Here is an 18,263-nt window from a genome sequence, read left to right as displayed (position 1 = left end):
TGTAATTTCTGCCTGTTGAGCGCATTGCTGGGAGATGTGTGGTTAACACATCCACTGTGCATTTAAGCAAGACCAAAGAAAGGGTCACTGTAGTCATACCACTATGCACAGTGGTTGAGCTCTAGGAGACTGTGATGTTGTTTGCATGAATGTACATTTTACCTTTGAGGCAAAGCCTGATTAAAAGTAATTGTTGAAGCAAATTGTTTTGTGAATCTTTGAATGAAGATGAAATGAAGTTATATCTTTGAATGAAGATGAAATTAAGTTATATCTTTGAATGAAGATGAAATGAAGTTAACACCTTTCAGAAAAATGTCACCTGGGGGAAAACTCCCCCTGCTACCCTGATTTGCATTTGTATAGCTCACAGCATTTTCATTTACATGTTAAAGCCTCCCCTAGGATTACGGGGAGGGGGGTCATGGGGGGACAACTGCCAAGCAAGGCCCACGTCAATTCCCGCCAATTTACGTCAGTTTTCGGTGTTTCCTGCAAATTGCCGTTTGCAGTCGTAAACCTGAACTTCCACGGCAATTTACAGGGCCGCTAACTGACGAAAATCCCACTTTTCATGCAGTGCTGGGAGCTGTCTGTTGGCCAATCAGTGTCAACTGGCCTTGATAACTTGCACCTGTTTTGTCTCCATTGTAAGATGCCATTGTCTGCCTGTGTGTTGGCTGTGTCATGCTGTTGCCTTTTGTTTTGAGATGCCGTAGGGGTTTAGGTGAATAGGTAAGATACCCTTGGGTTTACACTACCATCGAGTAGATTTACTCTGTTATCACATCAGGTTAGAAGCGGGGCCACCCTCTGTATGTATTAGCTAGGTCGTATGTGTGCACTAGTTAGTTGTCACTTTATCTTGTTTTCTTTGATTTGGCTCCGCTTATAGTTCCCTATTCCCCTGGGCGGAACACTCGCCAAATAAATACACTTATGTACCTAGTTTGCTGTTGTGCCCTGCTTTCTTGTCCTCCCAGTCAGTCTAACAGCAACATGTGTTATGGTTCCCCTACTTCCCCCCCTAGACGTAGCAAGCTAACATCCTGGAGCCGTAACAGGGTCACTTTGGGTATTCATGAAATTTGCAATGGAAATAAATTAGCATCTACAAGCTAAATTGAGCCTCCTTTCAACTCAATTGACTTGCTATGCAATTATCTTTTTCACAATATCAACTGAATGCTTAAAATATAAAAGGTATCTTCAACAGGTAATTTTTCTATAACATCTTTATTTAAAAGGCTTTACAACACAAACTGGCACCACTTAATTTAAATGGCATCTTTTTTTCCTCCATCCTTTGTTCTTCTGCACATTTTACTTTTGTACAAACATACACAACAAAGTGTCCATTAAAAATAAAAAAAAAAATAAAAAAACTGGTAAGGTGTAATAGAGTAGCTGTTCAGTCTGTTTGTGATCTTCATAAAATGGGTAATTCAGTGGTGACTGACCAGGATGAAATCACAGCTGGTAATAGTGAGACCCATGAACTTACCCTCCCAGTATGAACTCTAAGCAGAAGCTCTAAGAGGCTGATCGAACAACGTTATAAAACCAGAGGAACACAGACAAAAAGTTGTGTTGTCTGTTGCAATTAACTGTAGCTGGATGTATACGATTATGTGTATTACAGACAGTCTGAGATGACGAGCAGTCTTAACTTGTGCACCAACAAAAACATCCCAGTTTGTGTCACATGGTTTATCTGATTGACTGGTACTTTGTACCAGACTTTTGTACCTCGGCTCACATGAAATACATTGACTTCCTGTTTGGATTTACCCTCAAAGCCAAACGTTTTATTTCCCGCACGCCTTTCGGAGTCATAAGTATGGAGAGATCATGTGTATGCACATTAGCTTCATGTTTAGGGAATTACATGTTCTTATTTGTTTTTTTGACATTTGACGCCACTGCTGAACAAATCACTGAGATGTTTGCTGGTCAGACCGCATTAAAAAAGGAAGACGGTTGTGCTGCCTGGGTTGAGATATTTCCTGGAAAGCTAAGAATGCAATGTTAGGAGGATGTGTGACATCTTAACACAAATGACTGGGGTAGAGGGGAAGGATGAACAGTGAAAAAAGCTTTCTGTGGCCACGAAAGATCAAATGCATAAGATACTTTTCTGCTCTTCACGTTTGTCACCTGGCAATGAAATAAATCTTCAGACGGTGACTTCCAGAGCTCCCACCCAACAGAAAGGTGCCATATATATTCAGTGTCACAGCGGGAAGACACCAACCGCTGGCATCGCTTCACTTTCAGTTCAGTCGATTTGCAATGTGAATTCAAACTGTCAGTCTCAATGACAAAAATACAATTTGTTAACTACTGACCAGTCTACTTCGTCATGTGACTGACGTGGTAGGAGGCGGCCTCCAACCCTGGTGGCGTTGATGAATGTCAGGTATTGCAGAACAAAGAAAAGAAGATGAGCGACAGAAAGAGAAATGTAGATTGTGCAGAAAGTGACTGAAGCCTCCGCTGGCTGAAAACAGTTTAGAGTACAGACGAACAACAAACAACATGAACGTTTGCATTGAAATAGAAAGGTTGTACTACAACACAACTCAAACTAGGCTCGGGCGGTATCACTGTGCACCTTGATGTTTAGAAATTCAGATGTGATTTTCAGTCCCATCATGAATCCAGACGCTGCTCTTTCCAAGATGCTGTATTGATGTGATGTGTTGTAGTGATCAGCAGACACCACCAGAGGCCAGTGTCTCTATAGTGGAACAGGAAACTGAGCTCAAATGGAAAAAAAATGGAGACTCAGTTTCCTTTTGTTGACTTAAAAAGTTGACAGTAAGCTGCTGGAGAAGAAACGTTGCTGCAGTGTCTTTAAAAAGGTCATATACCGTTAACCCTGGTGACATGTCAGGAAGGCATGGAAAAATAGATCCAGCCCAAGCACAACTCAAACTAAATAAAAAACTCAGCATCACTTTCAGCAGTCAAATAAAGCTTTGAATTGACATGATAAGGAAATAATTCACTCTTGGGATGAAAATTGTTGAATCATCTTATAAACATTAAGTCTTTGTGCACAGCCACCAGAGAGCCTGGCAGTCGGCTTCCCTCCCGGTCAGCCTAGATGTTTCTAGGCTGTGCCGGCTGCTCCTGCAGGAACTGCCGTGGGGATCGCTGCAGCGTTCAGGCCTTTCCCTCGATGTCTCTGGCCTCCTCTCCGGCGTCCGCCTCCTCCTGACTTGAGCTGCACACAGACAGGAACACCACAGTTAGCCAGCCGTCGTAGGAACGACCTGAATACGGCAGGTGGAACAGATGGCCCCCAACAGTTCAGATGTTACGGTGCATTTCTGACCAACAGGAATCTCCCGTGTGTTTTGTACTTAAAAACGTGATGAGGGTAAAGACTTGGTTTCAGTTGTCCTGGGGGGAGGAATCAAATGAAAATAATAATACACTGCAGTTGTACTAAAATAGCAGTACAAGTACTACAGTTGTACTAAAGTAGCAGTACAAGACGGAACTGAAGTACTGAATTATGCATGCTCAGAAAGAAATGGCTTAAAAGTTCGGAAAGAAAACAACATCCAAGCTAAACTCTTGTGCATCACTCTGGAAATGTTTGGCTTTTTAATGTGTTCATGGTTTTGGCTGTTGAGGGGTTTTTGTGATCTTTTTCACACCAAAACATAAATTGTGAGCTTTTTTGGTCTTTACCTTGTTCTCTTTGTTGCCATCTTTACTCAGAGCCTCCTCCTCTATCTGACGCAGCGAGACAGGCAGGGAGGGAAAGCAAGACAGGCAGGTGCAGAAAAGTCAGGCGTTAGAGAAGGAAACAGCATGAAGGATAGAAAAGGCAGCGAGGAGGATGTGACGGCGAATGAAAGGCAGGACGGCGAATGAAAGGCAAGACGGCGAATGAAAGGCTAGACGGCGAATGAAAGGTAGGACGGGGAATGAAAGGTAGGACGGGGAATGAAAGGCAGGACGGCGAATGAAAGGCAAGACGGCGAATGAAAGGCAAGACGGGGAATGAAAGGCAAGACGGCGAATGAAAGGCAAGACGGGGAATGAAAGGCAAGACGGCGAATGAAAGGCAAGACGGCGAATGAAAGGTAGGTCGGGGAATGAAAGGCAAGACGGCGAATGAAAGGTAGGTCGGGGAATGAAAGGCAAGACGGCGAATGAAAGGCAAGACGGGGAATGAAAGGTAGGACGGGGAATGAAAGGTAGGACGGGGAATGAAAGGCAGGACGGGGAATGAAAGGCAAGACGGCGAATGAAAGGTAAGACGGCGAATGAAAGGTAGGACGGGGAATGAAAGGTAGGACGGGGAATGAAAGGTAGGACGGGGAATGAAAGGCAGGTCGGGGAATGAAAGGTAAGACGGCGAATGAAAGGTAGGACGGGGAATGAAAGGCAGGTCGGGGAATGAAAGGTAAGACGGCGAATGAAAGGTAGGACGGGGAATGAAAGGTAGGACGGGGAATGAAAGGTAAGACGGCGAATGAAAGGTAGGACAGGGAATGAAAGGCAAGACGGCGAATGAAAGGCAGGTCGGGGAATGAAAGGTAGGACGGGGAATGAAAGGTAGGACGGGGAATGAAAGGTAAGACGGCGAATGAAAGGTAGGTCGGGGAATGAAAGGCAAGACGGCGAATGAAAGGCAAGACGGGGAATGAAAGGTAGGACGGGGAATGAAAGGTAGGACGGGGAATGAAAGGCAGGACGGGGAATGAAAGGCAAGACGGCGAATGAAAGGTAAGACGGCGAATGAAAGGCAGGACGGGGAATGAAAGGTAGGACGGGGAATGAAAGGCAGGTCGGGGAATGAAAGGTAAGACGGCGAATGAAAGGTAGGACGGGGAATGAAAGGCAGGTCGGGGAATGAAAGGTAAGACGGCGAATGAAAGGTAGGACGGGGAATGAAAGGTAGGACGGGGAATGAAAGGTAAGACGGCGAATGAAAGGTAGGACAGGGAATGAAAGGCAAGACGGCGAATGAAAGGCAGGTCGGGGAATGAAAGGTAGGACGGGGAATGAAAGGTAGGACGGGGAATGAAAGGTAAGACGGCGAATGAAAGGTAAGACGGCGAATGAAAGGCAGGTCGGGGAATGAAAGGTAAGACGGCGAATGAAAGGTAAGACGGCGAATGAAAGGCAGGTCGGGGAATGAAAGGTAGGACGGGGAATGAAAGGTAGGACGGGGAATGAAAGGTAGGACGGGGAATGAAAGGTAGGACGGGGAATGAAAGGTAAGACGGGGAATGAAAGGTAAGACGGCGAATGAAAGGCAGGTCGGGGAATGAAAGGTAGGACGGGGAATGAAAGGTAAGACGGCGAATGAAAGGTAAGACGGCGAATGAAAGGCAGGTCGGGGAATGAAAGGTAGGACGGGGAATGAAAGGTAGGACGGGGAATGAAAGGTAAGACGGCGAATGAAAGGTAAGACGGGGAATGAAAGGTAGGACGGGGAATGAAAGGCAGGACGGGGAATGAAAGGTAAGACGGGGAATGAAAGGCAGGACGGGGAATGAAAGGTAAGACGGCGAATGAAAGGTAGGACGGGGAATGAAAGGCAGGACGGGGAATGAAAGGCAGGACGGGGAATGAAAGGTAAGACGGCGAATGAAAGGCAGGTCGGGGAATGAAGGGTAGGACGGGGAATGAAAGGTAGGACGGGGAATGAAAGGTAAGACGGCGAATGAAAGGTAGGACGGGGAATGAAAGGCAGGACGGGGAATGAAAGGTAAGACGGCGAATGAAAGGCAGGTCGGCGAATGAAAGGTAGGAGGGGGAATTAAAGGTAAGACGGCGAATGAAAGGCAGGTCGGCGAATGAAAGGTAGGACGGGAAATGAAAGGCAGGATGGGGAATGAAAGGTAGGACGGGGAATGAAAGGTAGGACGGGGAATGAAAGGTAAGACGGCGAATGAAAGGTAGGACGGGGAATGAAAGGTAGGACGGCGAATGAAAGGTAAGACGGCGAATGAAAGGTAGGACAGGGAATGAAAGGTAAGACGGGGAATGAAAGGCAGGTCGGGGAATGAAAGGTAGGACGGGGAATGAAAGGTAGGACGGCGAATGAAAGGTAGGACGGGTAATGAAAGGCAGGTCGGGGAATGAAAGGTAAGACGGCGAATGAAAGGTAGGACGGGGAATGAAAGGTAAGACGGCGAATGAAAGGTAAGACGGCGAATGAAAGGTAGGACGGGGAATGAAAGGTAAGACGGCGAATGAAAGGTAGGACGGGGAATGAAAGGTAAGACGGCGAATGAAAGGTAGGACGGGGAATGAAAGGTAGGACGGGGAATGAAAGGCAGGACGGGGAATGAAAGGTAAGACGGCGAATGAAAGGTAGGACGGGGAATGAAAGGTAAGACGGCGAATGAAAGGTAAGACGGCGAATGAAAGGTAGGACGGGGAATGAAAGGTAAGACGGCGAATGAAAGGTAGGACGGGGAATGAAAGGTAAGATGGCGAATGAAAGGTAGGACGGGGAATGAAAGGTAAGACGGTGAATGAAAGGTAGGACGGGGAATGAAAGGTAGGACGCGAATGAAAGGTAGGACGGGGAATGAAAGGTAGGACGCGAATGAAAGGTAAGACGGCGAATGAAAGGTAGGACGGGGAATGAAAGGTAAGACGGCGAATGAAAGGTAGGACGGGGAATGAAAGGTAAGACGGCGAATGAAAGGTAAGACGGCGAATGAAAGGTAAGACGGCGAATGAAAGGTAGGACGCGAATGAAAGGTAAGACGGCGAATGAAAGGTAGGACGGGGAATGAAAGGTAAGACGGCGAATGAAAGGTAGGACGGGGAATGAAAGGTAAGACGGCGAATGAAAGGTAAGATGGCGAATGAAAGGTAGGACGGGGAATGAAAGGTAAGACGGCGAATGAAAGGTAGGACGGGGAATGAAAGGTAGGACGGGGAATGAAAGGTAGGACGGGGAATGAAAGGTAGGACGGGGAATGAAAGGTAGGACGGGGAATGAAAGGTAGGACGGGGAATGAAAGGTAGGACGGCGAATGAAAGGTAGGACGCGAATGAAAGGTAGGACGCGAATGAAAGGTAGGACGGGGAATGAAAGGTAGGACGCGAATGAAAGGTAGGACGGGCTGACTTTTCCTTTAATGCATTCCACAGGTTGACTGAGGATGGATGTACTCACTGGTAGCTGTGCTGTGTTGGGACTAGGCGGTCGTGCTGTTGATCCTGCCTCCTCATTGGCTGCCGTGCCCTCTTTAAACGTCTTCTTACTGGCGAGCATCTTTGCCTGCTGGGCCTTAGCTGCCTGGGTGTTCACTGCTTGGAGGAGCTGAAATCACAGGCGTGTTCAGTGTCGGCTCATATCAACCGACATCTACACTGACATATGAACGGAAATACCTTGGTGATGGTGCCCACAGCTTTGGTGCGTCCTTCCCTGAACACCAGTTTGTGGTCACAGTGCAAGTACTCGGGGGTCTTGATGAAGCGGAAGTGGACCGCTGCCTTGTCGCCCGTCCGCAGGCAGTCCTTGTTCATGGTCAGGATGGTGGCTGTCTGCCTGATGCTGCCACAGTGGACTGATGGAGAGAGGGGGTTGTGTTCATACCAAACGTGAAGGTAATGTTTTGCTCCTAAAAGCCTCTCAGTGTTGAGATCATCCTGCTCTCGTGCTGACATCCCTGAATCCTAAATGGAGGAACCAAATTTTGTTTCCTGTCGCTGTGGTCCCACAGAGGTCTACGATAGTAGTCCACATTAGTCCAGAGACCAGACCATGTGGAGAAACCAGAGACTGTCTTTGGTCCAAAGTTCTCTGCTGTATTTATATCTAGATGACCTTATGTGGAGTGTTGATGGAGCAGCTACAATGTTAGCGTAGCCTAGCTCCCATCATAGTTTAATATTACATACTTTATTCTGGGTTCCTCCAGCTGTGAACCAGTCAATGTGAATCTTGCTAGATCCAGTAAATCCACCTCTGGATGATGGCATGCACCCAGACAGGATGATGTTTGGTTTCCTAACCACATTGCCAAACAAACAACTGTATTTATTCAAATTTCTCACCAAACTAAATTTTGCAAATATACATCTTTTGTCTGTTTGCTTGTTTTGTTTAATTTTATTTAAATTAGTTGCCTTTGTAAAGCGTCTTTGAGCATCTGGAAGAGCATGAATCACGATAGTGTTATAATAGACCTACATCCAATATTCAGTGTTATTGAGTAGAGCCTGAACGCATCATAATACGTGTCAATGCAGCCTCCGTTAACATAGCTGTTTAGCTTCATGCTGTCTGTCGCTGTGATTACTCTGAGCAGCACGATGACACTGAACTACAATATAAATATAACATCAGCTCCTCTCATCCTAAAAGGATGGGATTGTGTGGAAACGAACCCATGGCCTGGTATCTCGGGGATATCGTGGTGGGGTGGTGGAGCACCAGAATCTCAGCCTCAAACTCCCAGGTGGCCTGTGGCATCAGCTTCGGGGAGACCATCACCATGCCTTTCCTTATAGATGAGCGTTTGATCTGAAGTGGGAGGAGCGGGAACAGTCAGTCACATGAAGTCAAACCAGATTTAGAGACGGAACACCACCTGAACCCACACTTTGGGATTTGCATGCAGTATAAAAGTTATTAGAAAGCTGGGAAACTGATTCATTTGAATTTTACATTAAAAAGTTTCAGAGCAAATACCATTTTCAGGAGAATTTAAATGTATTTGACAGTAGCGACACAGACAAACCTTTTTGAGAGCGAAGGACGCCGTCTGTCCACCACGGACCTCCTTGACCGGCATCCTCTTGCGGTGGATGGATTTGACTGCGATGGGGATGAAGGTGCCCAGCGGGTCGGGGCCTAGGAGCAGCGTGTCGTTGAGGCGTATCATTCCACGCAACGTAGTCCCTGAAACTACGGTGCCAACGCCCTGCCGAGACAAGTCCAAAAATCACAAAAATCTGTAGAGACAGCCTCCATTAGTGTGAACATACGTCTCCACAAAGTAAATGGTAAATGGGCCTCATTTATATAGTGCTTTTCTCCAATGTGCTTTACAGGAATGACTGACATTCACCCATTCACTCACACATCCACACACAGACAGCGGAGTCAACCACGCAGGGCGACAGCCAGCTCGTCAGGAGTAATGAGGGTGAGGTGTCTTGCTCAGGGACACCAGGCACTCAGCTAGGAGGAGCCAGGGATCGAACCAGCAATCTTCCGGTTGCCAGTCCAACGCTGTACCTCCTGAGCTAAACCCCCCCCACAAAGTATTAATAAGGGTTATGTCTCAACATGTCAATGTAATCACTTCAAGCTATGGAACTTCTAACATTGTCAAAGAAAGACGAGAAGAATTCATCAGGATTTAGGGAGAGAAAAGCGAGTTGGACAGAGAATCAGACTGGACTAAACTACTTGATCATGATTGACAGCTGATGGTTAATAGCTGATTGATAACACTGTGTATGTCCTGCCGTGGGACAAATGAAGGACTCTCATCCTACACAAACATGCCTTCATTTCCAAAGTTGGAATTGACATTAAAAAAGGAATAAATGCTTCAATTTAAGAGAGTTAATGTGATAAATTAAGTTAGTTAAGAGTTTGAGTTATGGAGAAGGGGGTCGTATCTAATATTTAATATTAGATGTAATATTTATTTATGCCTATTATTACCAACACCAAATGCAGTTGGGCTGCACGATATTTCTGCCTAAAATCCTATTAAGGCACTTTGTTCTCGCCCCTGGGTGATGTTGGGACTTTGAAATTGTATTAACTCTGAAAATCATGAGCGTATTCTAGTCCTGCTCGATGTGTGAAGTGTCCTGAGATGACTTCTGTTGTGATTATGACACTATAAATAAAATTGAATTGCTGCACCCCTAACCTGATCATAATGCTGAAACAAACTTCAGCCAAATAAAGTAAATGAGTGTAGCAGTCCAATTTGTTTGACTGGCTATTTTTTCTTTGTTTGGGCTGGTTTTCCCTCCATGGGTAATCACAGGGGATTCGGAGCACCTGTGCACAGGTGGGGAGACTGACTCCTGATTAGTGGAGGCAGCTGGAGGTATTTCCTGCCCAGCCAATGACGACGCCCTGATTGGAAAGGCATAAAAGAGGTGGGAAGTGGCTCACCGGAGTCTCTCACCCTCATTCTGAATCTGCCCCTGGTCCATGCTCGCGCTCTCTTTGCCTTTAATAGAACCCCACTTCCTTAAATTCCCAGCCAGATCTCGGGTCTAGTGATGGTGAGATGAAGCCTCTTGAAACATCAAAGCCTCTCAGCCAGATGAACCACCAAAGTGGTTCGACCCCAAAGCTTCAAATATGTACGCTAGGGACACCTAGTGGTGAATGAAATTATGAAGAAAGTAAAAGAGTTTCCAGTCAACCTAACATAAGATGTTTGCTATATGTGCTGATCCAACATCAAATCATTTGAGAATTAAAGTCATCTTGGTGATACATGTGTGTGAGTGTGCCTTTCATAAATAGTTCTGAACTCAAGATAGAAAATAAGTCATTTGGTAAACCACAGACTTGGATTTGAACCTACAACACTTTGATAATGTGTCTCAGTCCTTAGACACTACACCACCTGAAACATGAGATAGGAGTAATACTTATAATGATATATAATAATAATCATTTGTAATATAAGTAATGGATGGGGGTGGATCGTTGTAGCTCTATCCTAGATTCGAGCTTGCAACACTTTGACAACAAGTCCATCTTCTTAACCACTACACCACTGCCTCTTTGTAGTATGGCCAGCAGTAGTAATAATTACAATAATGATGTATAATAATAATAATAATAATGATAAAGTGATATATTAGTCAAAGTGGTAGGCCAACACTGCAATTCCACCTTGGATTTGAACCTACAATGCTTTGATAATGTGCCCATTTTTATAATAATGATGTATAAGAATATATAAGAATAATTAATAAGAATACTGATAAGCCCACGAGTTAGTATTCGTGTATGAGGCATTTTTATAGTCATAATGTCCCGCCAATTGTAAACCTGTATCACCGCGGTACCTGTATCGCGAAAAAGTAGCCCGAAACGAAGCCTCGCTCGTCATATGCTACGTCATTTTGCCGAGGTGAATCAGATCTCGACACGGAGCTTCGTTGGGGGAGGAGCCGAAATTCTCGACACATGCCTCGAAGCCTCGACGCAAATCATAACATCACTACTCGGGTCCCCTTTTTGCTTCTGAGCTGCCCACAGGTTTGGGGGGGGGGTTGTTTTGTGGGAAACCCTTTAAAACCCTGGCCCTTGGCACCTTGTTTTATTATTTTATTTTCCAGGGAGACTGCAAAGAGACATTTGTTATTTATTCCCAAGAAGAGGGATTTGTTGTTCATGGGTTAATTCCCCTGGGTATATTTTTGTTTATTTTTATGTAGGCTGGGCTGGCATGTAGGGAGCTACAGTCGGTACCGCCACAAGACATTTGAATTTAATCCAGACTAGAAACTATCGTTTTTTTCTTCATCTTTCTGAGCTCAGCTTCCTGTTCCAATATAGACACTGACCTCTGGTGGCATCTGCTGGTCACTACAACACATCGCATCACATCAATACAGCGTCATAGAAAGAGCCTGGATTTCTAAATGCCCTGTAATACTGTAATTCCACCAAGCTGAACAGAGCTGTGTGCTTTATTTCGTACCGGTACTGAATATGTGTCGTCTATTTGAAACTCGGCGGGCTCATCGTTGCTGAAGTTGGTCCTGGAAGAGAGGAGGTTGAGGAACATCTTCAGCAGGTCCATGTTCTCCCCCGTCACATTTGAGATCTGAAAAATTGGACACATCCTGCAGAGAGGGAGGGAGTCAGTGGAGAACAGAGAAGTTTAACGGTTAGACACTAAATTACAACTTGGAACTGAAGCTGAATTGTCTGAGGGTGGAGACAGTCTTGAGACGGGATAAAAAGTTCATGCCACAATCATCCTGTCATAATAATCATCAAGGAAACTGGAATCACGTCTCTACCCATGACAGCGACCTTGGCAGCTTTTTCAAGTCACTCTAGACGATATCTATGATTATCTTGATCATGAAAATTCACCACCATCAACTTAGTGAGTGTTTTTTATCGCGATCGGGGACACGTTTTTTTTTCTGTTGCTTTCTATCACATTATCATCACATCACACCTGAATTTAATTTCCTTCCAACCTCTCCTTTGGTCTCACCTCTCAGAGCTGAAGTTGGAGGCTGTGACAATGACATCGTCCGTGTTCTGGACCAGAACGGGGATTTTCCTGCAGCCCGGTGACTTTAATAGCCTCTGCAATAGTTTCAGTGTCTCTGCAGAAACACACACAGAGACACAACATTCCAAACAGCGTATATACGTACCTTAGCAGGCTATAAACTACAGGCTGGCACGTGACGGCTGTACATTTACATTGTATGGAGCCAGTAGCATCTATTTCTTTAGAGCATGTGCACAGTCTCTTGAGATCCAACATTAGAAGGTCTATGAGTTAAATTAGCATCACAGTGTCTCTTTACCTTGCAGGATGTTGGCCGGACACATGTCTATTTTCGTAACCACAACAAACACCGGCACATTCAGGGCCAGAGCCAGACCCAGATGCTCTTTGGTCATGCCAACTATGCCAGCGTTACTGCCGACCTGAGGGGGAACAAACAGAAGAGCTTTGTCTTAAATTATCTGTCTTAGGTAAACTGAACTTCCTCCGTCTCCTCTCTCACCATGAGCATGCAGAAATCAGGCAGGTGTCCCGTCATGCCGAACACCGTGGTCTTCAGGTACTTCTCATGGCCAGCCAGGTCAATAAAGGTGATGACCTTGGAGGATTTCTCACAGATCTTGGTCCAGTCCAGGCCGCCACCGTGGCTGTCTGGCTTGTTCACCACCTGAAGGAGCAGAAGCAGACACACAGAGAAGTGAAAATGACTTGTGAAAAGATATGAAAACCAGAACAGAGTACAATAAAAAAAAAAATCTGTGCCTAGCAGGATTACATCTTTGATTAAGTTACACTTTTTCTAATTTCCTTACAGTGTACTGGTATCCCAGCTGAAAGGAAAATACAGTTACGGCACATAATTGCTGCTGATATTGATATTTCAGTAAGAAGCATTCTTCCTGTGAATTTGTCAGTGTAAATAATGTCCCTCTTTCCCTTTCATGCCATAAACATACGACTGTGAGTGATGTGAGAAGCTCTAACATGTAATGATGCAATGATTACCGCTGTGGTATCACATCTCACAATTTCATCACGGAGTTGACAAAGCTGTCTCATATACTAGTAATAATATAACATAATAACATGGCCTCTCTACAAGGGTTGTTTTTGATTCATGATAATTAGTCCGAACTAAGGACGATACGCCATAATAAAAAAAAACACTCACAACACAGTATAATCGTGAAAATCGACCTCCTCACATGAGTGATGTGAAAAAGCGGTGTAGCTCGTCATCATGGTAGGAGTGAAAAATAGAGCCTAGTCTTAAAAATACAGGAAACAAAAATATATATTTTTTAATTTAAATATTGAAGGGAGATATCGTGCTTTATGATAACCTTATTTAGGATTTTCTTTTCACTAAAAAGGATGTACACTGAAAAAAAAAAGCTAATATGTTATTATGCTCATAATTACAAAAATATTGTCAATCATAATTATTTTGGCAGGATAATGGTGACATGAAAATTTGCATATCATCCCATGCCAATTGGAAAATGTCCTACAGTAAGTCCTGAGGATTGGCAGAAGCTCACCTGTCCCTCCTGGTCAAAACCCAGGATATCATTGCCCACACTGCTGGTCCTGCCACTCTCCATTTCATGTTTGTGTCTAAAGAGCTTCTGGCGAGCAAAGCCTCTGCCATTGTCCAGCTCACCATGGGTCAAAACCCCCAGCAGAGTGCTCTTCCCAGCATCCACATTCCCTACCACGGCCACTCTGGAAGGACAATATTAAGAGTGAGAACTACAGGTGTCAGCACAGAGAAATACATGTAGTTTTATTAGTCAGGGGGCACATCCTCTCTCTGCTTTCATTCAGTATGGACCTGCTTAATTTTCTAATGACTGGTTTGTCCTGTTACCGGTGTTACCGCCGTTCTCCTCGGCACAACTGCCTCAGTATAGAAGAGATGTTTAACAAAAAAACATTCAGAAAATAACTATCATCTCTTAAACTCCAATACACATCAAAATGAATGAAACGCGCACACACACAACACACTCGGATGAAAAGTCATGTCAGCATAGAAAATACAGAGCCAGCAGCAAAGACAGGAATCTGATGGGTTTGTAAACAGGTGCAGAACTGCAGTCTAGAACAGCGTCAGTCGCCGAGGGCGACGGCTCTGTGTCCACATGGATGCATCTTCTGGCAGAGAAGCGTCCACAGGGTACCGTTTCATTTGTTTCTATGCTCGTTGGATATAATTGAAGAAAGACGCTTGCACTCAGAAAAAGGCACCATGTGGAAACAGGCCCTAATGGGGTATTAAATTCTAAACAAAAATATGACTTATTTATTTTGTAATAATTCTACCTGACTTCCAGGAAATCTTGCTCGCCCACACGCCGGCGGATGAGGTAGTCCCGTATCTTTCCGCCGGTGTCTGTCCTCTCTCTCAGCAAGATCAGGTCGGCCTCGATCTGTTCACACAGCGACCGCACCGTGGCAACCGACGCCTCCATGTCCTTGTCATCCAGGCCGTAGTCACCTCCATCTGAGGACCAGCATGAGGACCAAACAGGCAAAGAGAGAGAATGATCTGCTATTTCATGGATGCTTGATTCAAAAGTGCCTCGGAGAACAATGACCATTTTATTTATTCCCCATTTAAATGAGATTCAAAATCCCAGGGTTCCCAGCCAAGATGGTAGCGAAATGTTTCACACAAATAACAGACTTAAAAAATGAAAAAGCAAAAAGCTAAAACAATATAAAGGCATTAATCAAATAACATAACAGAAAGCAGCAGATTTTAAACAAACAAGCAACTTGAATTAACCCATTAAAGAATTGTTATTTGGTGACATTCAGTGCTCAAATGGTGCTTCATCCCGTTTTTAACATCTTGCATGTTTAGAAATTAATTTAGTTTGACAGGAAACCTGAAGAACCAGACTGAGAAACGGTCGGGTCATTCTGCCAGACAACCAGCTGCTCGTCCAGCCAGTCAGACGTGAACTGGTGGGAGTGCCGTGCTGACTGGAGGGAAAATGACACCCTTTCACACGTGCACTTTGACCCACCAACAGGCCACACGGGTCACACACACACGCTTCTGCTGCAGAAGGCAAAAAATAACTGCGGTTGCCAAACAAAAGCCCTCGTGGTTGTGTGGAGACGAAAACTGACAGGAGTGATGGCTCTATTACTACACAGTGGTGCCCCCAAAAATATACATTACTGGTCCACCCGTCTACAAAATACAACAAAAAAAATCATCCTTTCATCTTTTTCTCAATTATAATAATAATAATAATATATTTATGTTAATGTATAAAAAGATCTCATTCTCTTCATTTAGAAAAGAGGTGGTTGAAAAATATTTGTCACTATTTTAATTTATGAAATGAACACCGCTTCCCTACTCACTACTATTTTTCAACATTGAATTTGATTAATTGTGATTGTAGAAGCATCGACAAGAGGTGATGTCTTCAGGGCTGAGAGCGAAGGGAGGGGTTATTCTAGTGTAAGACACTTCTGAATCTACCACCAGAATATCATCTTTGACCCACATGCAACTCATGCATTTCCCTCCACCTTGCTTAATGAACGGAGGGCAACAGAACTACAACTTGCATGCAGAAATGCAGATGTGTCTGTTCATTGCTCAAACATACTTCTACACAACACGCTCAATTCATATAACCTCAGATTATTTCGTTCTAGATCAAGGTGTAAATCAAGCTAAAAATGAAGGCTTAGCTGACATTCTGTTGAGTTATATGTCATTTGTTGGACCCCAGTGTTGACTCACTTTAAGAGTGTGTGAAGTCAGTTTCCCTCACCTGAGCCCATCCCGACCACATAGATCGTCTCTCCACAGCCCTCGTCGATTTGCTCCCTCAGGTGGCGTAGTAACGAATCGTACTGTTGCCCCGTCGGGCTCACCAGCACCGACTGAAAGGTGGAGACAGTAGGATGAGATAATCTTTTATTAGTATTACAGCAGCTGAGGGGGGCGATGCAATACATATACATAATATGCTATAATACATAAATAAGAATCAGAATACTTTTTTAATCCCTCCAGAAATTGTTCAGCTGAAATTGCTCCCTAAGAGTTGGGATCAAAATAGAGAGTCATGTGCTCATAAATAAAGAGCCTCTAAACATAGTAATGTGACATGATCTCAAGTTGTCAAATAAGTATAAAATATAAATATGACACAAAATAAGTTATGTATGTACAATGTATGCATATAAAAACCAACTCTATATGGTCAATTTGTGTATTTGCTGATGAGGTAGAAGCAGTCTGTAGTATTGAGGTAGTAGTATCATAAGAAGAAAGTGAACAATGGTATTATTGCACAAAATAAAGTTGACAGTTATACTGTCAGACAGTTATACTGTACCGTATTATGCACATAAGCCAGTGACGGTAAGACATAATAAACAGTAAAAAACCTTGTGAGGGAGAGACAACTGAGATGACCATAGAAAGGTCAAACTAGTCCTGACTGAGTCTTTAAATCAAAAGTTTAACAAAGGTAGCTTTTGTTTTAAGGCTTTGCTGTGTGTTCAGTAGTCAGTGAGGCTGTTCCTTCAGACAACATATACACAGTACATAAATACGGTATATATACACACGCCATGGCTGGGAGACCTGCCAGCTGTTGCACACGTAAATGCAACGTACGTGTCACTTTTCTGCTGTATTGCTCCGCCAGCACAAAAGGTAGCTTTCATGCAACATATACTCTGTAACGTTAGTGCACATAATAATAATAATAATAATAATAATAATAATAATAACAATAATAATAATAATTCCTTCAGGGAAACCAAAGCTGCTTCCTGACTGGAACATGTTGAAACGTAAACGCGTTACTGGGAGTAAACAGACAGTGAGGCCCACCTTGCTGCTTAAGTCTATATGATCCGCGGACTCGCCGTTCGTATCCTCGCCGTCCTCGAAGCCCTCTCCGCCGCAGGGATCGTCGGCACACCCCCGGTCCGGGGCGAACATACAAGCGGGCACTATGGACTCTGCTATCGGCATCACAGCCGGACATGTCGCGGGTTCCGTCGCCGTTAACGACGCCATCTCTGGAGGGAGAAATAATAAAAATAATACATGAAGGAAACTAAACAGAAAGTTAGGTTATCAGCGTCAACTAGCTAATGCTAACTGAACATTAAACTTGCCGTTATAAGCGTTATAACCCTCTTAAATGACACCACAGCCGTAAAATATCAACTACGTCCTCAAACTTCTCGACGTCCAAATTGTTGAATGAAGCAGAATTACGTAATTAAATCTCTCATGAAGCGGAGACCTACCAGAAGTTGCTAAATAGCCGACAAGCTAACTTAGTTGTTTATTCGCGTTAGCTTCGGATTCTGTGCACTGGCTGTAGGCCACGCCCATCGCACAACTGTGACAGGCGATTGGCTACGGCGGTACAAGTCACCGCCCGCCGTGATGACGTACACTTACGCGTCAGCGCGTCGCTCCTGGTCGTTCCGCTCATAGACATGGGGTGCAGTCAAATAGTCAAAAAATAAGGTCCTAACTCCTATTCCTTGACCTCTGGGGAAAAGGTCACGGGGTTAAGGAAAGGCGATAGGAGAACGCGAAAGGACTTAGGAAAAGTCGACCGCGGTGCTCAGAGAATCCGACCGGACTTTCACTAAGCTACGTCATTATAACGCGGCCGCTGATGATTGACAGCTGATGATCGGCACCGGCGATTGACGTGCGTCTGCGCTGGAGAAACTACAATAATGGACTACAAAAAGCGCATCGTCCACTTCTCCCCATGTTGGTTTTATAAACAGCTGGTTCACTGACCGGCTTCAGGTCCAGCAGCTCCTCCTTCCTGTTTGACCGTTGTTTTATTTACTTTTCATTTGTGGTTTTAGTTTCGTTTTTGTCAAACATTTGTAACATGATTGAAATAAATAAAAAAAAACATTAAATTATTATCACTGTCCACACATTTATCAACACTATTCCAATTACTATATGTCTGCATGAAAGTCATTGTTAAATATGCAAATGCACATATCGTT

The 18,263-nt window shown here is 44.3% G+C and overlaps 1 protein-coding gene across 4 annotated transcripts; it reads right to left on the bottom strand.

Annotated features, from left to right (window-relative positions):
* Nucleotides 1–1,217: 1,217 nt before the first annotated feature.
* Nucleotides 1,218–17,743, bottom strand: LOC311011649 (GTP-binding protein 1-like). Of its 4 annotated transcripts, none has more exons than XM_084006712.1 (15): nt 17,689–17,743; nt 17,107–17,297; nt 16,034–16,145; nt 14,559–14,739; nt 13,775–13,958; nt 12,736–12,900; nt 12,532–12,655; nt 12,210–12,324; nt 11,682–11,826; nt 8,733–8,915; nt 8,380–8,515; nt 7,378–7,556; nt 7,160–7,306; nt 3,703–3,747; nt 1,218–3,229 (listed from the first exon to the last, which is right to left on the bottom strand). In XM_084006712.1, the coding sequence occupies exons 1-15, from the start codon at nt 17,726–17,728 to the stop codon at nt 3,116–3,118; spliced, it is 2,061 nt and encodes a 686-aa protein (XP_083862838.1). In that variant the 5' UTR covers nt 17,729–17,743; the 3' UTR covers nt 1,218–3,115. The 4 variants fall into 4 exon arrangements, with proteins under 4 accessions (XP_083862838.1, XP_083862839.1, XP_083862840.1 ...); XM_084006713.1 differs by lacking the exon at nt 17,689–17,743 and adding an exon at nt 17,532–17,616; XM_084006714.1 differs by lacking the exon at nt 17,689–17,743 and adding an exon at nt 17,397–17,587.
* Nucleotides 17,744–18,263: the final 520 nt, after the last annotated feature.

This window comes from Eutrigla gurnardus, assembly GCF_963514095.1.
Source record: "Eutrigla gurnardus genome assembly, chromosome: 3".
Taxonomy (NCBI): domain Eukaryota; kingdom Metazoa; phylum Chordata; class Actinopteri; order Perciformes; family Triglidae; genus Eutrigla; species Eutrigla gurnardus.
This window is presented reverse-complemented; position numbering and strand designations above follow the sequence as displayed.

Coding starts and splice junctions, on each gene's coding strand:
- LOC311011649 (XM_084006712.1), bottom strand. CDS start 17,728: ATGTCTATGAGCGGAACGACCAGGAGCGACGCGCTGACGC. Junction 14,740..16,033: donor TGTGGTCGGGATGGGCTCAG/GTGAGGGAAACT, acceptor GCTGGTCCTCAG/ATGGAGGTGACTACGGCCTG. Junction 8,516..8,732: donor CGTCCTTCGCTCTCAAAAAG/GTTTGTCTGTGT, acceptor CTCCCACTTCAG/ATCAAACGCTCATCTATAAG.